The 20,669-nt window shown below is 50.1% G+C and overlaps 3 protein-coding genes, 1 long non-coding RNA gene and 4 other non-coding genes across 13 annotated transcripts in view; 1 reads left to right on the top strand and 7 right to left on the bottom strand.

The window, feature by feature from the left end:
* Positions 1–19: 19 nt before the first annotated feature.
* On the bottom strand, positions 20–6,320 carry LOC102528018 (Friend virus susceptibility protein 1-like). Its single transcript, XM_015242821.3, has 5 exons — positions 6,182–6,320; positions 4,285–4,328; positions 2,765–2,803; positions 2,266–2,306; positions 20–1,647 (listed from the first exon to the last, which is right to left on the bottom strand). The coding sequence occupies exon 5, from the start codon at positions 1,586–1,588 to the stop codon at positions 722–724; it is 867 nt and encodes a 288-aa protein (XP_015098307.1). The 5' UTR covers positions 1,589–1,647; positions 2,266–2,306; positions 2,765–2,803; positions 4,285–4,328; positions 6,182–6,320; the 3' UTR covers positions 20–721.
* LOC116282312 (small nucleolar RNA SNORD88) lies at positions 1,710–1,804 on the bottom strand. The gene has a single exon (XR_004191807.2). It is a non-coding gene; the product is annotated as a small nucleolar RNA SNORD88 (small nucleolar RNA).
* LOC116282311 (small nucleolar RNA SNORD88) lies at positions 2,396–2,487 on the bottom strand. The gene has a single exon (XR_004191806.1). It is a non-coding gene; the product is annotated as a small nucleolar RNA SNORD88 (small nucleolar RNA).
* Positions 2,891–2,982, bottom strand: LOC116282310 (small nucleolar RNA SNORD88). The gene has a single exon (XR_004191805.1). It is a non-coding gene; the product is annotated as a small nucleolar RNA SNORD88 (small nucleolar RNA).
* Positions 4,400–4,491, bottom strand: LOC116282309 (small nucleolar RNA SNORD88). The gene has a single exon (XR_004191804.1). It is a non-coding gene; the product is annotated as a small nucleolar RNA SNORD88 (small nucleolar RNA).
* Positions 6,321–9,140: 2,820 nt separating the features above from the next.
* Positions 9,141–14,431, bottom strand: LOC140698361 (uncharacterized). 2 transcript variants are annotated; one of them, XM_072968591.1, is made up of 5 exons: positions 13,041–14,431; positions 12,322–12,599; positions 11,651–11,797; positions 9,779–9,910; positions 9,141–9,377 (listed from the first exon to the last, which is right to left on the bottom strand). In XM_072968591.1, exons 1-5 carry the CDS (start codon positions 13,940–13,942, stop codon positions 9,310–9,312), a joined length of 1,527 nt encoding a protein of 508 aa, XP_072824692.1. In that variant the 5' UTR covers positions 13,943–14,431; the 3' UTR covers positions 9,141–9,309. The 2 variants fall into 2 exon arrangements, with proteins under 2 accessions (XP_072824692.1, XP_072824693.1); XM_072968592.1 differs by lacking the exon at positions 11,651–11,797.
* LOC116282197 (uncharacterized) overlaps positions 14,197–20,669 on the top strand; it is a 26,225-nt gene continuing 19,752 nt past the window's right edge. For 3 of the 4 annotated variants that reach the window (XM_072968632.1, XM_072968630.1, XM_072968629.1), the window contains exons 1-2: positions 14,197–14,273; positions 16,538–16,738. In XM_072968632.1, coding sequence (XP_072824733.1) covers positions 14,246–14,273; positions 16,538–16,738 — 229 coding nt within the window. In that variant the 5' untranslated portion in view covers positions 14,197–14,245. Of the gene's footprint in view, positions 14,274–15,215; positions 15,927–16,537; positions 16,739–20,669 lie in introns of those variants that run through there. The other variant, XM_072968631.1, reaches the window with a different exon arrangement.
* Positions 17,436–20,669, bottom strand: part of LOC140698367 (uncharacterized) — a 4,885-nt gene continuing 1,651 nt past the window's right edge. The window contains exons 2-4 of one of the 2 annotated variants that reach the window (XR_012076122.1): positions 18,397–18,557; positions 17,786–17,900; positions 17,436–17,691 (exon numbers count right to left, since the gene is read on the bottom strand). This is a non-coding gene — a long non-coding RNA (uncharacterized lncRNA). The remainder of the gene's footprint in view (positions 17,692–17,785; positions 17,901–18,396; positions 18,558–20,669) is intronic. The other variant, XR_012076121.1, reaches the window with a different exon arrangement.

Here is a 20,669-nt window from a genome sequence, read left to right as displayed (position 1 = left end):
ACCACAGCTCACACACAGGGACATGCGAGGTGTTTAATGGGTGCCTGGCACTGTCTGCCAGGGCTGTCCATCCCCACAAAGCTGGGGTTCTGGGCCCCAGCACCCCTCACCCAGGCATTTAGCAGACACTCCAGCCGCACACCCAGCTAGAGGAATCGGAAGAAACAGGCTGCACCTTCCCCAGGTGAGCAAAGGGCAAAGTTCCATTTTAAAAGAGAAAAGGCCTTGCATAAAAAAGGTCTCAAGAGAAAAGACATCACAAAGGGGGGAAAGAGCCTCCCTAAATCCTGTTCTATGCTGAAAAAGTAATAGGTTAAAATACTGCATTTAAAAAAAGCCTTGAGAAAGTGTGCAAACTTCCAGGTGCTTCCATGTCGTGGGCTTTGGGCTCTCCCACTTGGCCTGCAGTGCTTTGGGGGCCCATGTGGCAGAGAGGTGGGTACCGACCCCCCGACACCCACCGGGCTCAAGTGTATCAGACTGAAATGTAGCAGACTTTCCCCGAATCCTGCAGCAGCTCTCGGCCAGGAGCCGTTCTTCTCCAGCTCTGGCCAGTGAGGCCCACAGGGTGGCCAGGGGCGTCCCTCAGTCCATTCAGGGGCACACAGGAGACCCCACCGAGGCTTTGGGCCTCCCCTCCAATGTCCCTGTTCCCTGCCAGTTGGCTCGCCTGGGATTTAGCCTCCCTTCCCCGCTCCGAGAACCAACTGGACCCTGGGGCCTAGTCGTGGCGCACGGGCACTGGTGGGTCCCCTCCGTTGGCCTGGTCAGAGTATGGGGGAGGCGGGGGCTGCTCCTCCCCGAGCCCGTAGGCGGCATGGCTGCGGCTGCGCTTGGCCTCTTTGATGTACAGCTCCAGGAGGACCTTGGTGGGCTGCTTGTCCACCCGCTCCCTGGGCACGCCGTGGCTCAGCAGCCAGCCCATGAGGTCCTTGCGCGTTGGGTTGGGCCCCAGCATGAGCTTGGTGCGGCCAGGTTGGCTCTGGCGCCAGAGCAGGCCAACATCGGCTATGGTCTGGATCTCCATCACCGCCTCCAGCACCGTCATGCCCTTGACCAGCAGGCTGACCAGCGAGAGCCGCAGCTCGGAGGGAGCGGCCGTCAGCAGGCGCCGCTGCAGGCCCTGCGTGAAGGGCACGTCCTCGGGCGCTGGGCGCTCAGGCTCGCTGGGCAGGGGTGGCTCTCGGTAGATCCAGTCCAGCATGCCCAGCTCACGCACCAGCTGGATGCCCTCCTCCATGGTGGTCCAGGGCCGGAAAGGCAGCTCAGTGGCCTCGAAGTGCAGGAAGGACTCCCAGCGCTGGCGCCAGGCCAGCAGCAGCCAGGCCAGCAGCGTTCGGCAGCCACCCCGCAGGGCCTTGCAGTGGTAGTTGAAGACGGCATCACTGGTCAGGTCGCCCAGCAGCGCCAGCTCCCTGGAATTCAGGGACAGCGCTGGGCCCCCTTGGTCATACACCCGCAGGATCCAGGTGATCATGAGCTCATTGGGGTTCTGTCTGAAGCGCCGCGCGATGGCCAGGAGCTCAGTGTACGTGTAGTAGCGGTCGCCCCGCCCCACCTGGGTAGGCGCCAGGGCTCTCTCGGCCATGGCTGTGGCCGCTCCCGCTGGGGGACGGGAAGAGGCCGGGAGGGGCGCGGCCACGGGTGCTGCGGGAAGGGCACAGAGAAATAGCCACACACACCCGGCCACCAGGCACCTCCCTGGAGCTGGGCCCCTCAGACCCCCGGATGTCAAGGTCCTGGGGGGGGGGGCACGATATCCTCATGGGAGATCAGAGCCCAGTGCTAGGCATCATGGGGGCTGATACTGGATGTCCCAATGCAACGCTCCCCTTCCACCAGCTGCTCCTATAGCAGCTTCCCCTGACAACCCCCCACCCCTAACATCATGGGGTTACTGTGAAGATTAAATGGATCCAGTGCCTAGAACTGTGCCTGGTCAGTTACGGGCTCAGCATTGGCCTTTATACTATTACCATAATCTCTACATTAAAATTTTTTTCAATTATTCTTTTTTTGAGAATTAAAAAATATAATTTGACATTAAAAATTTTATTTATTAAAAAATATTTCTTTGGGGAGGTGAGGTAATTAGGTGTTTTTGTTTTTTAAAAAAAATGGAGGTACTGGGGATTGAACCTAGGACCCTCTGCATGCTAGGCATTCACTCTACCACTGAGCTACACCCTCCCCATAATCTCTATATTTTGCTAACTATAAAATAAATATGATTATTATGGCATTCATGAGAACTTCTGTTCTTACCCAGAGGAATGGTGGCGCTCTGGGACGCCTGGAGGAACCACCTGCAGAAAGGAAGGAGTGGGGGTGGGGAAGAGGAGGTTGGAGGCACACAGGGCAACCACAGCCCCCACCCATCCCTCCACAGAGCTGGGGGCCCCTCAGATCCCCAGGTGTCAAAGGTCCTGGGGGAGCACCGTGTCTTCACAGAAGATCAGAGCCCAGTGCTGGACATCATGGGGGTCCCCAAATATGGCCCCTTCAGAAGCCTTGACTGAACACACCTCACTGCAAAGCCCCTAACCTCCCCACCCCTGGGTTGGCCTGTTTCTAATCCTAGTCCCTCCTGCATTCACCATCTCTTACCACCCTCCCCAAACCATCTCTGCAGCAGGGATAGAACCCAGGACCTATTACCATGCATTCTGAGCTAACCCTATACATTAAATGAACGATAAATTCAGAATCTTGTAAGTCTAATGATTACTATGGTATTAACAAGGGGAGTCTCTTCTGTTCTTACCGAGGGATGGCCAGGCTGTTCAACTCCTGAAGGAACCACCTGCAGACAGGAAAGGGTGTGGGATCCAAGAGAGGGTTGGTGGGGTGCAGGGAAACCATGGCCCCCATCCACCCTTCCCTATAGGCAGGACCCCTCAGACCCCCAGGTGTCAAAGGTCCCGAGGGGGCACCATGTCCTCACCAGAGATCAGAGCCCAGTGCTGGACATCATGGGGGTCCCAGTGCCCTTAAACTGCCCCCCTCCCCCAACCAGACCATAGAACGTTTCCATCTTGCTAGCTCTGTTGGACAGCGCTGCCTCAGAAATCGACAGATGTTACTTGTCCCTTAGGGCTTCCCTACCCTGCTGCCTTGCTTTGCTTCTCCTTGCCCCCCTCACATATCCCTGCCCAACGGGCCCCCTCCCTACTCCACACTTCCCCAGAAATTTCCTCAGTCCGCGATGAGGTTCAGAGCTCCGCAGAGGACGGAGAGACTAGCCCCCCAGAAAGACACTGATGAGCTGCATTTTGAGCTAACCCTTCACAGGACGCAGCTCTCACCCCAAAGGTGCTTGTCGGCAGGAGTCTAGACCTCTGAGAACCTCAGAGAATACCCTTTCTGTTCTCTGTTATGTATTTAGAAAACAATCGTTTCCATCTGTTATCAGAAATCAACCTTATTAATGGGAATGGAGATTTGGGTCCAGACTCTATTGAGAAGTCAGGACTGTTCCACCAGAGCCATGATCCTCCTCGCTCCCCACACCCAAGGAACAGAGAAAAAGCCTCCTAGAGCCCAGAACACTTGTTTCTTTTTGGGGAACACACATACCAACTTATTTGATGATTTAGCTCTTTGAAACACTCCTGAAACATTCTCCAGATAAACCACATCCTTTGACAATGGCTACTGTGTAAATTGAGGGTAACCTTAATAACTGTATCAGTTTATAGAGATATGATTCATGGGGAAACTGCCTAATCTTTGCTGAAGGCGACACTGTATTCAGTCTACACCCGCCGCCGCCCCCCACTGTAAGAGTGATAATGCTTCCAGCCCTGCTGTTTCTTTTCTTCTGCTGAGTTTGAAAATTAGCTTTCTGATTAGTCCTTTTCCCTGAAACCCAAATACATACACATTACCCTCTGTATCTACGGGGCCCCAGGAACCGATCCCCCATGGACACCGAGAAATGACCGTATATATTTCCCCTTCCACAGCCCATGTACTCCTCGCCTTATCCAACCCTCACCTGTGAAGGCAGGAAACATCACTACCCCCCACCCAACTGCACAGAGGCCTGGGGGCCCATCTATTCCTGATGTGTTGTGCCCACTCTACGGACAGAGTAATTGAGGCTCAGGAGAGCAATCACTTGATTAACACCTCTAAGCCCAAGAACAGCAGAGCTGGGTAAATCCCAAGCATGACTGCTGGCATATAAATTAGGTCTCAGAGGTATGTGATGTGAAGGCACTGAAAATAAGGGTGAGTTATTTTAGATCTGGGGGGTCAGGGAGCAGGCATAAGGGGTCTTACCAAGATGGGGTGGTGGTGGGTGGCCCCTCAGCTTGAAGACACACCTGTAACACAGGAAGGATTTGGTGAGAGTGGGAGAGAAAACAGTTTGGGGGTCCAGAGAACATCAAAACCAGGGCCCCTCAGATCCCCAGGTGTCAAAGGTCCTTGGGGGGCACTGTGTCCTCAGGGGTGATCAGAGCCCAGTGCTGGACATCACGGGAGCCCAGGTCCCTCTGCAACCAGATCCCAAGGCCACTCACCTTCAGGAACAGAGGCCAAGCTAACAGCGCTTACAGACTGAGAAACACAAAAAACCATCAGGAGGGTACAAATGCCCACAGCTTTCCCTATGGAGACACGAAGATGCCCCCACCTCCCCAGTCTCACAGGTCCACAAGGGACTGTCTCCAAACCCATTACATGTTGAGACCCTGCTCACTACTCACTACTCCTCTTGTCTCAGTTTTGCAGATTTCTAGCACTGGCTGTACCTGCTAACTCTAAACAGCGAAAGCTAAGATGCAAATCCCTTGGAAGAGCCTGTTGTGGAGCAATAAAGGGAGGAAAAGAAACCTAAAATATAAGCAGTGTAAGCAATGACCAGAGACCCTTAGGCACAACCGTTTCTGAACAAGTCAACTGCGAAAGACGTTTTGGAGATGATTTAGGAACTATGAGCACTAAGCAGATAGAAGATGGTATCATTAAGGAACAAATCTCATTGAGGGTGACAACAGCACTGTCATTACCTAGAAAAACGTTATTTTAGAGACACAAGTGTTAACTATTTTAGATGAAATAAGAAATATACTTTCAGAACACTAAGGACAAAAAAAGCAAACTTGGTGAAATGTTGTAACTATTAAACATGTCTGTTTCCCCGTATGTTTGAGGATCTGAAAAATAAAAAGGAAAAAAGGGCATGAAAAAGGGATATATCGGACAATGGCAAAAGAGGGCGCACTCCAAAGATGAATGGACGAGAAATTCCACTTGTGACTTGGCAAGAGTTAGTGTAAACTCAACAGTTTTCCAGACGGTTGACCGAAGGGAGAAACTCAGAAGGGATTCTTGCTGGGTTGCTGTGAGGAGACAGAAAATCAGCTAATTGCTCGTAGGCTGGCTCTCCTTGCCAGGGGCGCTGCATTGCTCAGGCGTCAAGCAACTGATGTCCAAAAAGATTTTAGGACCGATCAGCCCCAGGACTGACGTTTAATAAAACTATGAGGTTCTAAGTGATTTCAAAATTCTGATATTTGAGTGGCCGTGTGAGAATAATTCCTGAAAGCGAACAAACGCCTCACTAGCTTTCTCCTAAAACCACTTCTATCTGGTTCTCAGAAACAACACAGTACCTAAAGACCTCACTCCCACTTCTTCCTTAGTAACCCCTGAGATCCGGCCTCTACCTCTCCCACAGGCTTTGTTCTATGCTGCACAAAAATGCCAGCCACGTGGAATCAATAACACAAAAGCGATTTCCTAAGGAGAGTACGTGTAGCGAGAAAGGGGGTGGAAAACTTCACAAAGAAATATTCAATGTCATTAGCCCCCTGCCTGCACCCCCCGCCCCCGACATGGACAAGATGGCGGAGCCCTGCGACGTGGGCAGCAGAAATGGCGCAGCCAGGCTGCGGTGCAGAGAAAGAGGAACTAGCCCTGGGGGCCTCCGTTCGCTTGGGCGGCAGGAGTCCTCCCCGACCCCCTGAGCGCCCCCAGAGAGCCACCAACCTCTCTGGACGCCACTGCCCGCCCCGCAAGTAACACTCAGGCTCGCTGGGCCCAGACTCGGCCCACGCGACATAGTGGCCGCCCCTGCTGCAGTCCTGGGCACCACGCGACACGAACGACCCAGGTCCCAACGCACACCCCACCGCAAAACCCAGAAAAGACCCAATAGTAAAGCTAAGCTCACCTCACGCTCGCTCTCCCCACCGCGTGCGCAGGCTGCAGCGTGTCCTGCTTTATAGAGCGCGCCGTGCGAGCGGCCTGCCCCCCGGCGCCCGACCGGGCTTCACACCGAGGCGTCCAGCACATACGCCGGTGTCGGAAACCCCGCTTCGGTGCTTATGGAAGGGAATACTGCCTGTCTCCTCTAGAATCTTCCCGACCAGACGGTGGGATGTTGTCCCTGGGGACGGAGAAAAGGGGCAAGGAAAAACTGGGACCCGTTCTCCTGTCATGAGGGTCAGGCAATTCTGTGAACAGCACCAAAGGCGGGCCCTGAAGGGGAAGGCCCCCTTCCAGGTGTGGGCGGGGCCAGAAGGGGAAGCAACTGGAATTTCCAGCACGGCAGTGGCGCGAGCTGCGCTTGCAGAGGCGGGGCCAACCCCGGCGACGTACCAGCCGCAGAGTGGGAGGCCGGACCCAGTGCGGAGTTTGACAGGTGGGCGTTCTGGGAAAGCGTCGCGTGGCGCAGAATTAGAGGCCGAGCCTGCGCGGTGAGGGGGAGGGGCGGGACCGGCGGCTGGAGGTTTGAGGAAGGGGCAGGAGGCCTGGACTCCTGGGGCTGTTTGGGGGCCAGATTTGGGGTACACCCCTGGTTTGGATTGTCTAAGAGTTGGGGGCTTGGCTTCTTGGCAGGGTTGGAAATCTGGGTGTCTTTTCTTTTCTTTTGGAGGGTAGTGGGAGGTAGTTAGGTTTATTTATTTATTTTTAGAGGAGGTACTGGGGATTGAACCCAGGATCTCATGCATGCTAAGCAGGCGCTCTACCACTTGAGCTACACCCTCCCCCCCTGGGTGTCTTTTCAAGTGACATGATTGTGACAATTTTTTCAAAAATAAAACAATGAAACTTCTCTACTACTTCAAACCCATTGACCAGAATCATCACTGTCTACAATTTGGTGTGGACTTTTTCCTTTATTGATATTCAAGCGCGCGTGTTATGGATAAAGATGCTTTTTTCCCACTCTAGTTTGTCCCATAAATAGTCTCTCCACATCAGTACACAGAACGACCTCATCCCTTAAACAGTGGCAAAGCATTCCCTGTGTGAATAGAATATATTTTGTTTAGATGGTCCCCCTGGTCGTTTGGGTTGTTTTCTTCCTTCTACTGAAGAGACTCCTCCGTGAAGCCTGTGATCTGAAGTAAAAGGAAGAGACCTGAACTCTGCTCTTAAAATGAGACATTTCCTTCACTGGCTCCTACAAGTCTTCCTTGTAGCCCACAAGGCCCAGAGTGACCCGGTCCCTGCTCCTCTGCCTTCGTCTCCCCTTTCTGTCTCCCTTGCTCATGCTACACTAGCACAGTGGCCTCCCTGGTCTTCCTGGGAACTGCCAAGGTCGTTTCTACCTCAAGACCTTTGCGTTTGCTATTGCCTTTGCCTGGAACTTTCCCATCCAGTCTATCCCCATGGCCCTCTTCCTCTCTTCAGGCCTGTTTCTGCTCAGATGTCACCGTAGCCTAGAGCTCCCCACCCATTCACTCTATATAACAGGCCCTCTGTTTTCCAGACTGGTCACCCTTTCTCTCCTTTATTTTTCTTTATAGCTCTTATCCCCTCACATATCTTTCTGTGGGCATGGGTTTTTTGCTTGTTTTTGTTTTTGTTTTTGCCTCTCTGCCAAAACGTCAATTCCTTAAAGACTAGGATTTGTGTCTAGTTTGATCACTCCTATAGACCCAGTGTCTGGCTCATAGTTGCAGCTCACTTCTTATTAAAAATGAGCGCATTTGAGAGCCTTTTGTGGGAGACAAGAGGACGGATTATTGTAACAACACTTAGAGAGCACATACTATGGCCTAAACTCTTATCTAGATTGAAGTACCATTGGCTTCCCCTACAAGCAGGTTCCACGTGCACATTTCAACCAGCTGTGCATGGAAAATGTTGGGGAAAAAAACAGTTCCAGAAAGTTCCCAAGACCAAAACTTGAATTTGCTGTGTGCCCAGGCAACGATTTACATAGCATTTACATTACATTTATAACTATTTAATAGCATTTGCATTGTATTACATATTATAATTGAGAGATGATTTAAAATATACAGAAAGATGTGCATCATCCCTTGTATAAAATTGCAAATATTCTGCGATTTTATATAAGGGACTTGAGCATCCTTGGATCTTGGTATCCGAAGCTGGTGGGGGGGCGTGTCCTGGAACCAATCCCCCTCGGATACAGAGGAACAACTAGACTACCATTATCTCCATTTTACAGTTGGGGAAACTGAGGTCCAAATGGGTTCAACCCCTTGCTCCCAGGTCATAGAGCAAGTCAGTGGCTGCACTAGATTCAAAACCTGCCTCCTTAACCATTGTGTGAAAGGCGGATAAATGGGACCCCCCCCAGGAGGGGGCCCTGCAGGGAGACCTAGACATTGATATAACTGTGTACTTGGGTTTCAACCCTGCCCCGTTTAGTAAATGACTCGTAGCCCCAAACCATCTGCAAAGATTGGCTACATATGACAGCCTTAAAAAGAAATAAATAAGGAAGGAATGGGACCCCATAGAAAAAAATTTTTAAGTGAAAAAAAGAACAGCTTTGTTTTGGGGTGGAGTTGGGGAGAAGAATGGAGACAGTGACAGGAGCTGCTGGGAAAGGCAGGAGGAAGTGTGGGTGCAAAGAGAATTAACCCTGGGAGGGGCAAATTATTGGGGGTCACAGATGGGAAGGATGAAGCCCAAAGAGCTGGGCTTAAAAGCATCAGCTATTCGACAAACACTGACTGAGCACCATCTCTATGGCAAGAATCAGGAACCTGCTCTGTGTGCTGGCGCCTCCTGTCTCTTTCCCCTTTAGTCCCTCCCACACCTGCCCCTCTCCCCAGAGGGCCCAAGGGATGGCCCCAGGGAGGCCTGGCACTTCCCAAGTACACTTCGAGGTATTGAGCTCAAAGAACATTCTGGGTAAAAAACACAGATTCTTTGAAAATACAGATTATTAATCCGAGTTGGGGGAGGAATATTCAGAGGTGACTGGAAAGGGAAGAGACCCTCAGTGGGGGTGGGGCTGGAGAGCAGGGTTGTCAGGTGCTTGGTGGGGAGCTGTGAGCAGGCTCCTTGGCAGGGAGGTGGGGTCATTCCTGTGCCCTAAGTCCAGATGGCCTGGATCGCCAGGAGGGACCAGAAGTTCATGTAGTTCAGATAGGAGAAGAAACCTGAAGGAAGGAAGAGTGCAGTGGGCTGAGGCGCAAGGTTCACCAGCCCGAGCCTGATCCTGGTTCTTTCCCCAAGCCCAGCCACACCCCTTACTGTGATCCCAAATCCATGCCCATACCGAAACTCCGCTCCATCCCCAACACTGTCCCTGACCCCTATCTTCAAACCCAAACCCAGGACCATTCTCTACATTGCGCCCAACCCATTCCCCAGTCCAAACCCAACCCCACCCGTGCATCCAGCCCTATACCCATCCCCAACCCCATCTCCCTCCTCAGTCCAATCCTACTTAACCCTCTCTGCAATCCCATCCCCCTCCCAAACCCTATCCCACCCAGTCCCCGTCTGCCTCCCTGAACCCATGCCCAAACCCCAAACCCAACCCCAGCCCGGCCCAGACCAGTCATCAGGAAGAGGAAGACGCCGATCCATGCCAGGTAGAAACTGCACCCCAGCTCGTAGGTCATGCCCTCCTGCAGGTACTCATGGGCCTGCATCAAGTAGAACAGGATACACAGTATCATGCTGATCCCTGTGTGAGTACAGGTGTTAGGAGGCCAGCATCAGGTGTGTGAGAATCCTTGCCCATAGTTGTGTGGCTGCCAAGGTCTTGTTCATTATTTTCCCACTTCCTTTCACCTCCCTGACCTCTGCTCACAGGCAGGAAAACAGGCTCCTGACAACGTCATGGTGGAGGACATTGGAAGGGCAAGACTTGGTCTTGAACCAGGCACTGGTGGTGTCTAAAACCACAGGCTTTGGGGCTGACAGACTGGACTTCTTGTCCTGCTTCTGTATCCCATCTTAGGGCAGCCACTCCATCCCTCTGAGCCTCATTTCCCTCATCTGTAAAGTGGGCATAATCATAGGACCTATCTCCTTGGGCTGTCATTAGGAGTTACTGAGATCAGTATGTTTCCTGGCACACAATGTGCCCTCAGGAATTGGGCCTGATTATCATCACTGTATTGGGTCTTTAATTTTGGGCTTCTGAAGGAACTTAGTCATTCTGGACATTTGAACTTTATTTTGAAATGACATGAATTAAAGAATTTGTGAAAAGGAAAAGATTCATTTTTTTTCCTTGGGTAGTGGAATACTGGGTAATTTTTTTATGTTATTAAAAATAATATAGGAGGTGTTCTGCATTTAATTAAAGGGGACATTGGACAGAAATGATTTTCTTATTGAAAAATGTTCTGTTTTAGATGACATAAAACAGATGTTTTCTACCCTTTGTACCTTGTATTTAGGAGGAGTTACTAGACAAACTGGGTAAATACCATTTAATAACAAGGAAGTGGAGTGTTCTCTATTCTTGGCCTCACTATTACTCTCTAAGAATGTTCTCTTGATGCAGTTGAAAGTTGTGATCAATTATTACAAGAGACAGGAACACAATATTCTTCATTTCCAAATTAAGTGCCCCTCTCTTCTAAAAAGTGTGGTTTGGCATGCAAATGGAAACTAAGCTATTCTAATCAGAATAGCAATTTTGAGTTATTTGGGTGGGGGTGGGAGGATTATCACAATAAAGATGCAGGCAGTTAAATTGCTACCATCAGTTACTGACATTTTCTAATGCAATCCTCACTACATCTCCACATGGTAGGAAATGTTATCCTATCCTACAGATAAGAAAACTGTGGCTCAGAAAAATTAAGTAGCTTGAACAAAATCACTGAGCTGCTGGTGTTGGTGAGACGGGATGGGGTGGGAACTGGACACGGGGTTGAGTATTGGATAGTTGAAGACTGAGTGATGGACACTGAGGTTGAGGCTGGTTTGAGGGGTGGGGATGAGTTGTGGTTGGGGATGAGGATGGATTGGAGACTGGTAAGACCATGAGGTTGGGAATGGGTTGGGTTGAGATTCACAGGTAAGAGGGGTAGTTTGGATTTGGAATGAGTCTTGAGGAGCGTTAGGCATGGAGTTGAGTTGTGTTGATGTTTGTAAAGGGCTTGGCGATTGGAAAGAAGATAGAATTGGAGTGGGGGTGTGGATGGGGATGGATATCACAGAAGGGAATGTGAATGATTTTGAGATCTGTTGGTGATGGAGTGGACTTGGACTGGAGATGGGGTTGGGTTGGAAGTTAATATTTTTTATTGGGGTGGACTGGAGATTTGGAGGGAGATAGTACTGGGATTGGGGTTGAAGGTGAAAATGAGGATGGGGTTGGAGTGTGGTGGGGAGAGGCTGGCTATCAGGAGAGGCACTGGGCAGGGAACTCCTCTACTTGGTTCCTCAGGGACAGGTCTCAGTGCCATGCCTGTCAGGATGCTGATGATGACACTGGAGAAGTCCAGCATGGGCGTGTTGGTGCTTGTGAAGAAGACGATGTTTATGAGGATGATGCAGAGGCAGAAGCTGGAAGTGCTTGCAATGAGGAGGAAGGCCCAGGCAAAGTCCAGCAAGTCTGGGGAAGGAAGAAAATCAGGACACCAAGACGGGCCCTGAGGCCCTGAGCATGGGGGAGAGGGTCCCCGGGGAGTCTGGAAGTAGTCTTAAGTCCTCTCCCTTGAAAATTCTTCATCCCTATTTTAAGGAAATTGAAATTGGGCTCTAGAGATGGGGTATTGAGGCAGATGCCTCTAGGTCATTGAGGACAGGTTCTTGGGCAGTGACAAGTGGGTTGGGCATTGAGGAACAAACTTGATGTGATGAGGACAGATTCCTTGGGGTGAAAAAGCCTCAGGATTATGTACCAGGTGCTAGGGTTATGAGAATTGTGAGGATGGGTATCATGTAGGTGAGAATGAGCATAGGCAGTGAGGACCGTCTTGGGGGAAAGGGGGACTATTCAAGGGTAGTGGGAACTGTCATGGAGAGGGGAGAACTAGCCCAGGACAGTGAGGACCAATCCGGGGAAGGCAGAAGAGGGTCCCTTGGACAAAGAGGAGAGATGAGTCCCAGGAACAGTGAGTGTAGGGTAGGTCTTACAAGCATTCTGGTCGTACTCATTCTGGCAGGAGGTGTCAGGGCACTGCACAAAGAAGATGGTATTGATGAGAATGGTGGGGTAGCCAGCAGGATCCTCAGGGGGCATCAGTGGCACCTGGAAGTGGATCCAGTGCTGGCCCAGAGAGATGAGACCGATGGTCACCATGCCGGCCAGGCTCAGCACCAGGCTCAGCTGGTGACTGATCTTCCTGGCCTCGTGCAGCAACCGCCAGCCCATGGGCAGCTGGGAATGGCTGAGTCTACACCTGTCCTGAAACCTGCAGCAGATTGCCCATTACCAATGTCAGCACTGAGTCCAGCCACCCAGCCCAGCCACCCCAGGTCCAGCTGTCAGACCCTGTCCCCCCAAGTCTAACCTTCAGACTCTATTTTGCCTATGTCTGTTCTCCATGCCCTGTATCTCCCTCTAGGACATGCTCACCCGGGTTCAGCCTCTAGGCTCCCTTGCCTCCAGATCTAGCTTCCAGGCCTTGCCACCCCCCAAATCTATTCTCTAGGTTGAATCACAGGTCCAGCCTCAATGCCAGTCCCCACCCAGAGCAAACCTTCAGATCCAGCTTTCAAGCCCAGCCACACCTAACTCTAAACTCCAATCTCTGCTTTACCAACTATGCCTCTGGTCCCTGGCTTTTCCTGATACCCCTCCCCTAGAATTCTAGCCCCAAAGCTGACCAGCTCTCTGGACCCCTGCCTCTTACCTGCCAGATCTGCCCTCAGTGGAGCTGCCTGATGGTGAACTGTAGAGGTTGCTTTCTGGGGTATTTGGGTTGTGTTGGGGACCATCCAAAGTGTCTCTGAAGCTCTCCTGGGAGGTCCAGATGATTGATTCATTACTTTTGATACTGGCCTCTGGGCTGTGAGTAATTGATGGGGGGACATCGACTCTGGCCCGGACTGACCTGGAGACTTGAAGGCTTGAGTGGGGACTCTGGGTTGTTGGCGGGATACTCACTCGACTACTGCAGGTAACTGATTTTACATTGGTCCAGGGGGTGCGAGTCACTGACAAAGGGCTTTGGATACTGAAGCAGTGAGTTTGGAAAACAGATGGGACATCTCGGGTTTTGAAATGGCTACTGTAGATTACAGACGGTGTGTCTTGGACACTGGCCCGGTGACTGCTGGTGATGGGTGGCACGTCCTCAGCACTGAATTGGTGACTGATGGATGATGCATCTTGGGTACTGAGCCGGCGGCTGTGGATAACTGGCAGGGGTTCTTGAATACTGACCCGGCGGCTGTGGACAGTGGGCTGAGAGTCTTCAGTACTGACTTGGTGATTCTGGACAGTGGTCTGAGAGCCTTGGGTACTGACCCGGCGGCTGTGGATAACAGGCAGGGGTTCTCGGATACTGACCCGGCGGCTGTGGATAACTGGCAGGGGTTCTTGAATACTGACCCGGCGGCTGTGGACAGTGGGCTGAGAGTCTTCAGTACTGACTTGGTGATTCTGGACAGTGGGCTGAGAGCCTTGGGTACTGACCCGGGGCCTGAAGGTAGTTGATGACGAGTCTTGGGTCTTGCCTCGGTTGTTGTTAGTTGCTGCTGGAAGGAATTCTGGCAGAGCACTCTGGTGGCCAGATTGGGACCTCTGGGCCATGTGGACATGCGGGGTCTGGCCAATCCCCAGATGTACTCAACAGCCTGCCAGCTGCCTCAGCCCTTCCTTCCAGGCATCTCCGTGGCCACTTGGAAGTCCATTGGTCTCTCCCGGGGCTCAGGCTGTGTCCTTTGGGGTTTGAATCTCTCTGTCCCCTCTTCTGTGTTTCTTGGTCTCTCCTGTGTTTCTTGGTCTCTCCTGCTGTCCACAGTCAGGCCTCAGGGCTTCAATCTGACCTGGAGCTGGGGGCAGGGGGAGGTTCCATGACAGTTGGAGGGGTTCCAGGAGGTTGAGACATTAGCCATGGACTCACATTCCACCCTAGACCTGTGTGAGAGACATGGGGGCTTGGGCTGGGTCAGGGTGGGCTCAGTGTAGGGTCTTGGTAGGGTCAAGTTTGGGTTTGGGTCAAGAAGGGGTCACTGCTGGGTCAGAGAGGTGTCAGGACAGGGCAGGGGTGGGATAGAGGGTAGGGAATGATCAGGGTGGAGAAAGAGCAGGATCAGAGAGGGGCCAGGGTAGGTGGGGTCAGAGTAGGGTTAAGGGGTAAGGGAGGGGTCAAGGTGAAGACAACAGGGGCCAGAGTAGGGCTAGGCGAGACTGAGTCAGGGCTGGGTCACGGGCCATCTCTGAGATCAATTCTTGCAGTTTCTGGAGAGCCTGTGATCTGAATTTATCATTCACTCCTCCTACCTGTCTCCCCCTCATCCCAGCCAGGGCCTTCTCTGAATCAAGTTCATCCCTTTTTTCCCGTCTCAATTTCCATGTGTCTTCTTGCTCCTTTTCCATCTCCTCTGTCTCTGTCTCTCTTCACCTGTCCCTGAGTCTCAGGGACTCAGAGAAGATTAGGCCTGCTCCCTACCCTCAAAGACCTCCAGTCTGGGCTTGGGGAGAGGAAGCAGACCCAGCCACAGATCGAGAAAGGCTCCAGAGAGGTCAGCAGGAGTGCAGGTGTCCCGACCAGTATGTGCTGCCTTTCCAGTCAGAGGGGGGATTTTTCCAAACTGCTCTTTCCCTCATCCTCTCCTTTGCCTTTAATGATGATATCTTGAAAAAAACAAAACCCACAAACTTTTATGTCTTTAATTACATGGATATCTATTCAGCTGCTCTGTACCTCTGTTTCCTCATCTGTGAGAGGAGATTATGATACTTCAGAGGGTTGTTGTAAGGATGAAATGGGCTGATAACATGTAAAAGCCCTTAGAACCCATTGTAAGAAAAACTTGTTGAAAGTTTTCACATTTCATGGGATGTTGATTTCAGTTTTAAAACTTTTTCTCCATCCCCCAAGCTCCTTCCTGAGTTCCAGACTCAGAGACCCAATTTCTTCTGAAATCCACATTGAGAGGTTCCACAGAAGAAGAGAAAGGAATTACTATTCCTGGATACTGCTAATGCATCCATTCATTCATTTATTCATGCACGCTTTCAAGAGCAAAGGCTGGGGGGTGGGGAACGGTACAGCTCAGTGGCAGAGTGCATGCCTAGCATGCACGAGGTCCTGGGTTCAATCCCCGGTACCTCCATTAACAAATAAATAAATAAATGAACCTGATTACCCTCCCCACCAAAAAGTAAATTTAAAAAAAGAGAGCAAATCCTCATACCAGGCAATGGGGGTGCAGCGGAAAACAGAAGAAATTGGTTCCCTACCCTCATGGAAGACTGGTAGGCAAATAAACGGTGAAATAATGAACCCCAAGTCTATGGTGTGCCCGTGAGGGAGAATTGCACACTGCACTACGGGAGTGTTTAATAGGGAACCTGATTAAGAATTGAGGCTGGGGGAGCTCCGGAAAGGAATGTGGAGGAAGTGATGTTGGAAGTGAGGGTGTTTAGGGCAGTCTGGGCAAAGGTGGAAGAAGAAAGTCCTAGGTGGAGGGAGCAGCAGGAATCTGAGCTTCAACTCAGGGAGGAGAGGCCCCAAGGTGGCCTCTTGGTGTGTGAGAGGGACCCTGTGAAGTCCAGTGTGGCTCTGGAGGTAAGGGAGCAGTGTGGGGTCAGGGTCCCTGCCAACTGGGAAGGTTGGCAGATCACAGTGCTTGGTGGGTGTTGGGTGCACCACCCATGTTCGCTCCTTTGACGCCATGGGTCTTGGCCTGGTGAACACACTTTGGAACCTGTGTCATTGTTTTCTGTGTCCTAGGTTGGGATTTGTGACAGGGATGGTGATAAGGGGAATGAAGCTGAGAGTGGAGACAGAGCTGGGCTTTGAGGACTAGGAAGCAGAGGTTGAGGCTGGAGACAGAACAAGTAGATTTGGGCTCAGGGTGGGATTTGGATGGGGGCTGAGTTGTGTCTTAGGAGTAGAGATAGAAATGGGTAGTGTTTGGGATTTAGGAAGCATACTGGGGATGGCATGGGGTTGTGGATGGTCCTGGGAATGGGACAGAAAACAGAGAGGGGAATGAAGTTGGAATGGGGGTTTGGGTGGGGATGGGAAAGATGGCTATGGATGGAAGGGAATTGAGAATAGGGTAAAAGGCAAGGTTTGGGTGGAGACAGAGATATGACTGTGTTCCATGATGGAGATTAGGATGAAACAGAGTGATGCAGGCAGATCCAGGCCCCCAGAACTCTATTCTTTCCCAGTGGACCCCGTCTCTTCGTGGGAGGAGGACCGCAAGTTCGTCCTGCGGGGCTGGTGTCTTGTCTTCAGCATTCTGGCGACCCTGATGGTGCTCAGCGTGTTGGATGGGCGTATGGCCTACTTGCAGGGCTCCTACACGGGCTACCTGGGCTTCTGGACTGACTGCAGGAAGCACAAGTGTGTCAGCCTGGGCCAAGTCACCGGTCAGTAGGAGCCTGGACAGGCTATGGGGTGCTCTGGGGGGAGGTGTCTCTGGAGATTATCAAGGGAGAGAATCTCTGGGGGAATCTCTTTGGGTGTTCCTGGGAGGGGGGAGTCTTCAGTATTCCTGAGAGGGTCTCTGGAGATTCTCTGGAGGCCTTGTGAGGGTTTTCCTGGAATTACATATGACTTAGAGAAATCGGGACTGTCACTGTGCATGGAAAGAAGGGCATTACGTGTGGCCTGATGATTAGATGATTAAAGGCACCATCATTCTCTCTCACACTCTTTTTTAAAGTTTTTTTTTTTAAGATAACAGGAGGCTTCCAGCTCCTTGAGAAGCATTTTGCCTCCTTGTAGATGTCTGTGTTTCCAGGGCTTTTGAGCATTGCCACAGAGGCAGCCCAGATCCTGGAGCCAGAGAGCCTGGGTTCAAATCCTGGCTCAGCCACTTGGTCGCGGGGTCACCTTGGGCAGATTCCTTCACTCCTGTGTGCCACAAGTTTCCTCATTTTTATAATGTCAGTGATAGCAGTACCTAATCATGTTTGAGGAAGGCGTGAATTAAAACATAGAAAGGACTTAGAACAGTGCCTGGCCCGTGTTCTTATTATAAGAATTGTTTTTCTCCAGCCAACACACCTACCTTCATTTTGGATCTCAAGTGCTCATTAAGACTTCCTGAACATTGTGTAAGATTAATCTTACTATATGTATTTGTTTATTTTGAGAATCTCTTTCTCTTATACCTCTCAAACTCAATCTGGTTTCAAGTTATAGAAAAATTGGGAGCCATAAATTGATCCTGGTTCAGGTACTGCTGGATCCGGTGCTCAAAAGGTGTCTGTCTCTTGCCATCTCTCCTTGAAGCCTTCCTCTGTGGTGAGCCCTGAGGCAAACTGTGCCCATGCAGTGGCAATGGGGCTGTCCAGCAGCTTCCGGGTCCCATTTTTTTCTGTAAACAACCATGGAAAAAAGAGAATAAGCTGTCTCCTCTGGCCCTCAAGCAAAGGTCTCAGGATTAAGTCAGATGGGGTCAGACTCACTACCTGGGAGTTTCTCACTGCTCCGTGAACCGTTTGCTGTGGTCAGGAGGATGTCATGCTGTGATTGGCTGGGTCTGGATCAGGTGCTTTTCTTAAGAGTCAATGGAAGGGGTCATTTCTGTCAGGAGCACAAGGACAGAGGGTGAGTGGAGAGTTCCTCTGAACAGTATCAAGACGCTGTTGCCAAAAGAGTGGGAATGGATGCTGGGTGGGCAAACGCAGCTGTGCACAATGTCCTGCCAGGTCTACAATACTTTATTTGAGCACAATTACTTTGGGAGGTAGACTCCCAAGCGCAGAACAGCAGTGCTTCAGAAGGGTTGGTGGACATTTTGTAAGGCTTTGTTAGATACTCCACCTACAGAATCCCCGAGTCTCATGACCAGCAACAGAAGCCAATTCAGCTTGGTTTAAGCAGAAAATAGATTTATATTTTCAGGATTAAGCCCATGCCCAAAGAGTCCTGGAGGACTGGCTGGCTGGGCATGCACATTGCAGCTTGACCTGTGGATCCCAGTATCTCCAGGCCTGGACTCCACTGGGGAACCTCTTTCTCTGCTACACCGGGAGCCTGGAGATAGTTGCAGCCAACCTCACTAGAGCTGAGTTCCCACCTACTTCTCCTGGCTGCTGAGTCCAAGTTTAGCGTGGCTCTATTTTATTGGTGGAGCCTCATCGCATGCTGAGGTCCTAGCTGTAAGACAGGCTGGTTTCCTTACTGGGAAGTGCAGATACATAGGTTGGGAAATTCCAACAGGACTGGTATTCAAAGGTGCTGGGAAGACAAAAAAGAATGGTGTATATTCATTATATGCCTCATTTGTTCTAAAATGTTAACTGTGTGTGATTTTTAAACTTTTTCTTATTTAAATTTCTTTTTTTATTGAAGTAGAGTCAGTTTACAATGTTGTGTCAGTTTTGGGTGTACAGCATAATGCTTCAGTCATGCATGTGCATACATACATTCCTTTTCAAACTCTTTTACATGATAGGTTACTGTAAGATATTGAATATGGTTCCCTGTGCTGCGCAGTAGAAACTTGTTGTTTATCTGTCCTATATATAGTAGTTGGTATTTGCAATTTTTCCTTATTTTAAATTTAAATGGCTTTTATTTTATTTGAACAGGTAGTATATGTATGTGGTTCAACATTTTAAAAAGTGCTAACTTCTCTCATTTTTGGGCTGAATCTCTCCCAGATCCCCGCCCTGGGGGGCAACCAGTGTTGCTAAGCCGTTTTTAAGCTCTTGCATGTTCTAGTCATATTCTCTGCACATATGAGAAAATCGCTATATGTGTGTATACACATATGACTATACATACATATATACAGTTAGAGGTATGTGTATACATATATTTATCATTTAAAAACACACATGTCAGTATTATAGTTCTCTTTTCAAGGTGAATCACCATTTATTGAATGCTAAGAATATACAGAGCTTTATGGTTGGCATAAAGAACTAACATGTTAGGTTATGAAGGTTTTAATTATTTTTTGAGGTGCAGAAATTTAGAATTTTTATGTATGTATGTAGAATTTTTCTCCACCTTTGTCTCTGTGACTTTACTAACTTAGCTTTGGGAAGCACTTCTCCCTCTAGATTTTTGGTGAACTTTCAATTCTGGTTTTATATATATATGTGTGTGTGTGTGTGTTTTAGGGCCTGACTGTGATTTTGGTGGGTGGTAGGCAGGCAGTATTGAATCCTGTGCTCCTTGCCAACCTACAGAAGAGACCTGAATTACTCAGGAGTCTCTGAGTCACAAGTGATAGAAACTCTAAATTAAACTAGCTTGAGTGAAGGAATTTATGGGCTCACCCAGTGAAAAAGGTGGGGACAGAAATGCTTTCAGGCATGGCTGCATTCAGGGTCCAGGTGATTTCATCAGACATTACTGTCTGTTTCTTGGCTACTTAACTGGGGCTCAGAGTGGCGAAAGGCAGGAAGGTAAAATGCATGGTGGGGAGGTAAGCAGCAAATGGCCACTCCTTCTGACCAAACTACAAGAGTGGGCTTATCTCTGGGATGGCAAGAGCCAGGGACTTGAATGTCATCTATACTCTCTTTCTCTGTCTGCTTTCTCTTCTTAGTTTTATCTTTCAGGTCTCCTGTCACCCATGAGGCTGGGTCCAAGGCTCAGGCAGCTCCAAGTTCATAATCCTCTTGGCTAAAGGAGAAAGAGCTGATCCCTGACAACTTCAGTTAGAAAAAAGTCCCAGAGAAGAGCTTGATTGGTTGGTTTTGATCATGTGCCCATCTTTGAGCCCATCACCCTGGTCTGGGTCATGGGGCACTGTGATTGGCTCATCCACAGTCACACGATGACCTCTGTGGCCCCAGATGGCAGGATATGTCATGAAAAGCCCTCAACCAGGATTATGTGATGGATCCCAAGAGCACTATTGCTATTCTGTATATATGTGCAGTTTGCCAAAAACAAAGCAGATGAAGTCTTAGCCCACTTCGCTGAAGTAGTTTTGCACTGTTCAACAGTAGGCAAAACAGGAAAGGGCTAAATGGAGGAGATTTAATTCTCAGAAGGGGCTGAAACTCGTCATACTGAAATGCAAATTGGATACATATCAATTTCAAACTGAGTGTGATTACATCTTTAGGTACCTTGGTTTTAGAGTATTTGGAAGTTTTCTTGTCGTGTACTTCTTGTGTGTGCTCCGGAGGACAAGGGGACATTTGGAGAATGTCTGTGGGAGGGTTGAGGGTGTAAATGGGGGTGACATTTGGATATTTGGGGAGCTTCTGGGGGCGTGAATGAGGTCACTAGGGGACCTTGGGTTATGAGTGGAAGAGAAATAGGGTGACTTCAGAGATGACTAAAGTCACTAAGGTGTCTTGGGTGACTTTGAGGGTACTGTGAGGGGTG

Source organism: Vicugna pacos, chromosome 9, assembly GCF_048564905.1.
Source record: "Vicugna pacos chromosome 9, VicPac4, whole genome shotgun sequence".
Lineage (NCBI taxonomy): Eukaryota > Metazoa > Chordata > Mammalia > Artiodactyla > Camelidae > Vicugna > Vicugna pacos.
This window is presented reverse-complemented; position numbering and strand designations above follow the sequence as displayed.

Excerpts from the sequence above, each read along its gene's own strand:
- LOC140698361 (XM_072968591.1), bottom strand. The coding sequence starts at position 13,942 with ATGGCCCAGAGGTCCCAATCTGGCCACCAGAGTGCTCTGCCAGAATTC. Across the intron at positions 11,798-12,321 it reads TGAGTACGACCAGAATGCTT|ACTTGCTGGACTTTGCCTGG; the intron begins GTAAGACCTACC and ends TTCCTTCCCCAG. Across the intron at positions 9,911-11,650 it reads CATCATCAGCATCCTGACAG|GGATCAGCATGATACTGTGT; the intron begins GCATGGCACTGA and ends GTACTCACACAG.
- LOC102528018 (XM_015242821.3), bottom strand. The coding sequence starts at position 1,588 with ATGGCCGAGAGAGCCCTGGCGCCTACCCAGGTGGGGCGGGGCGACCGC.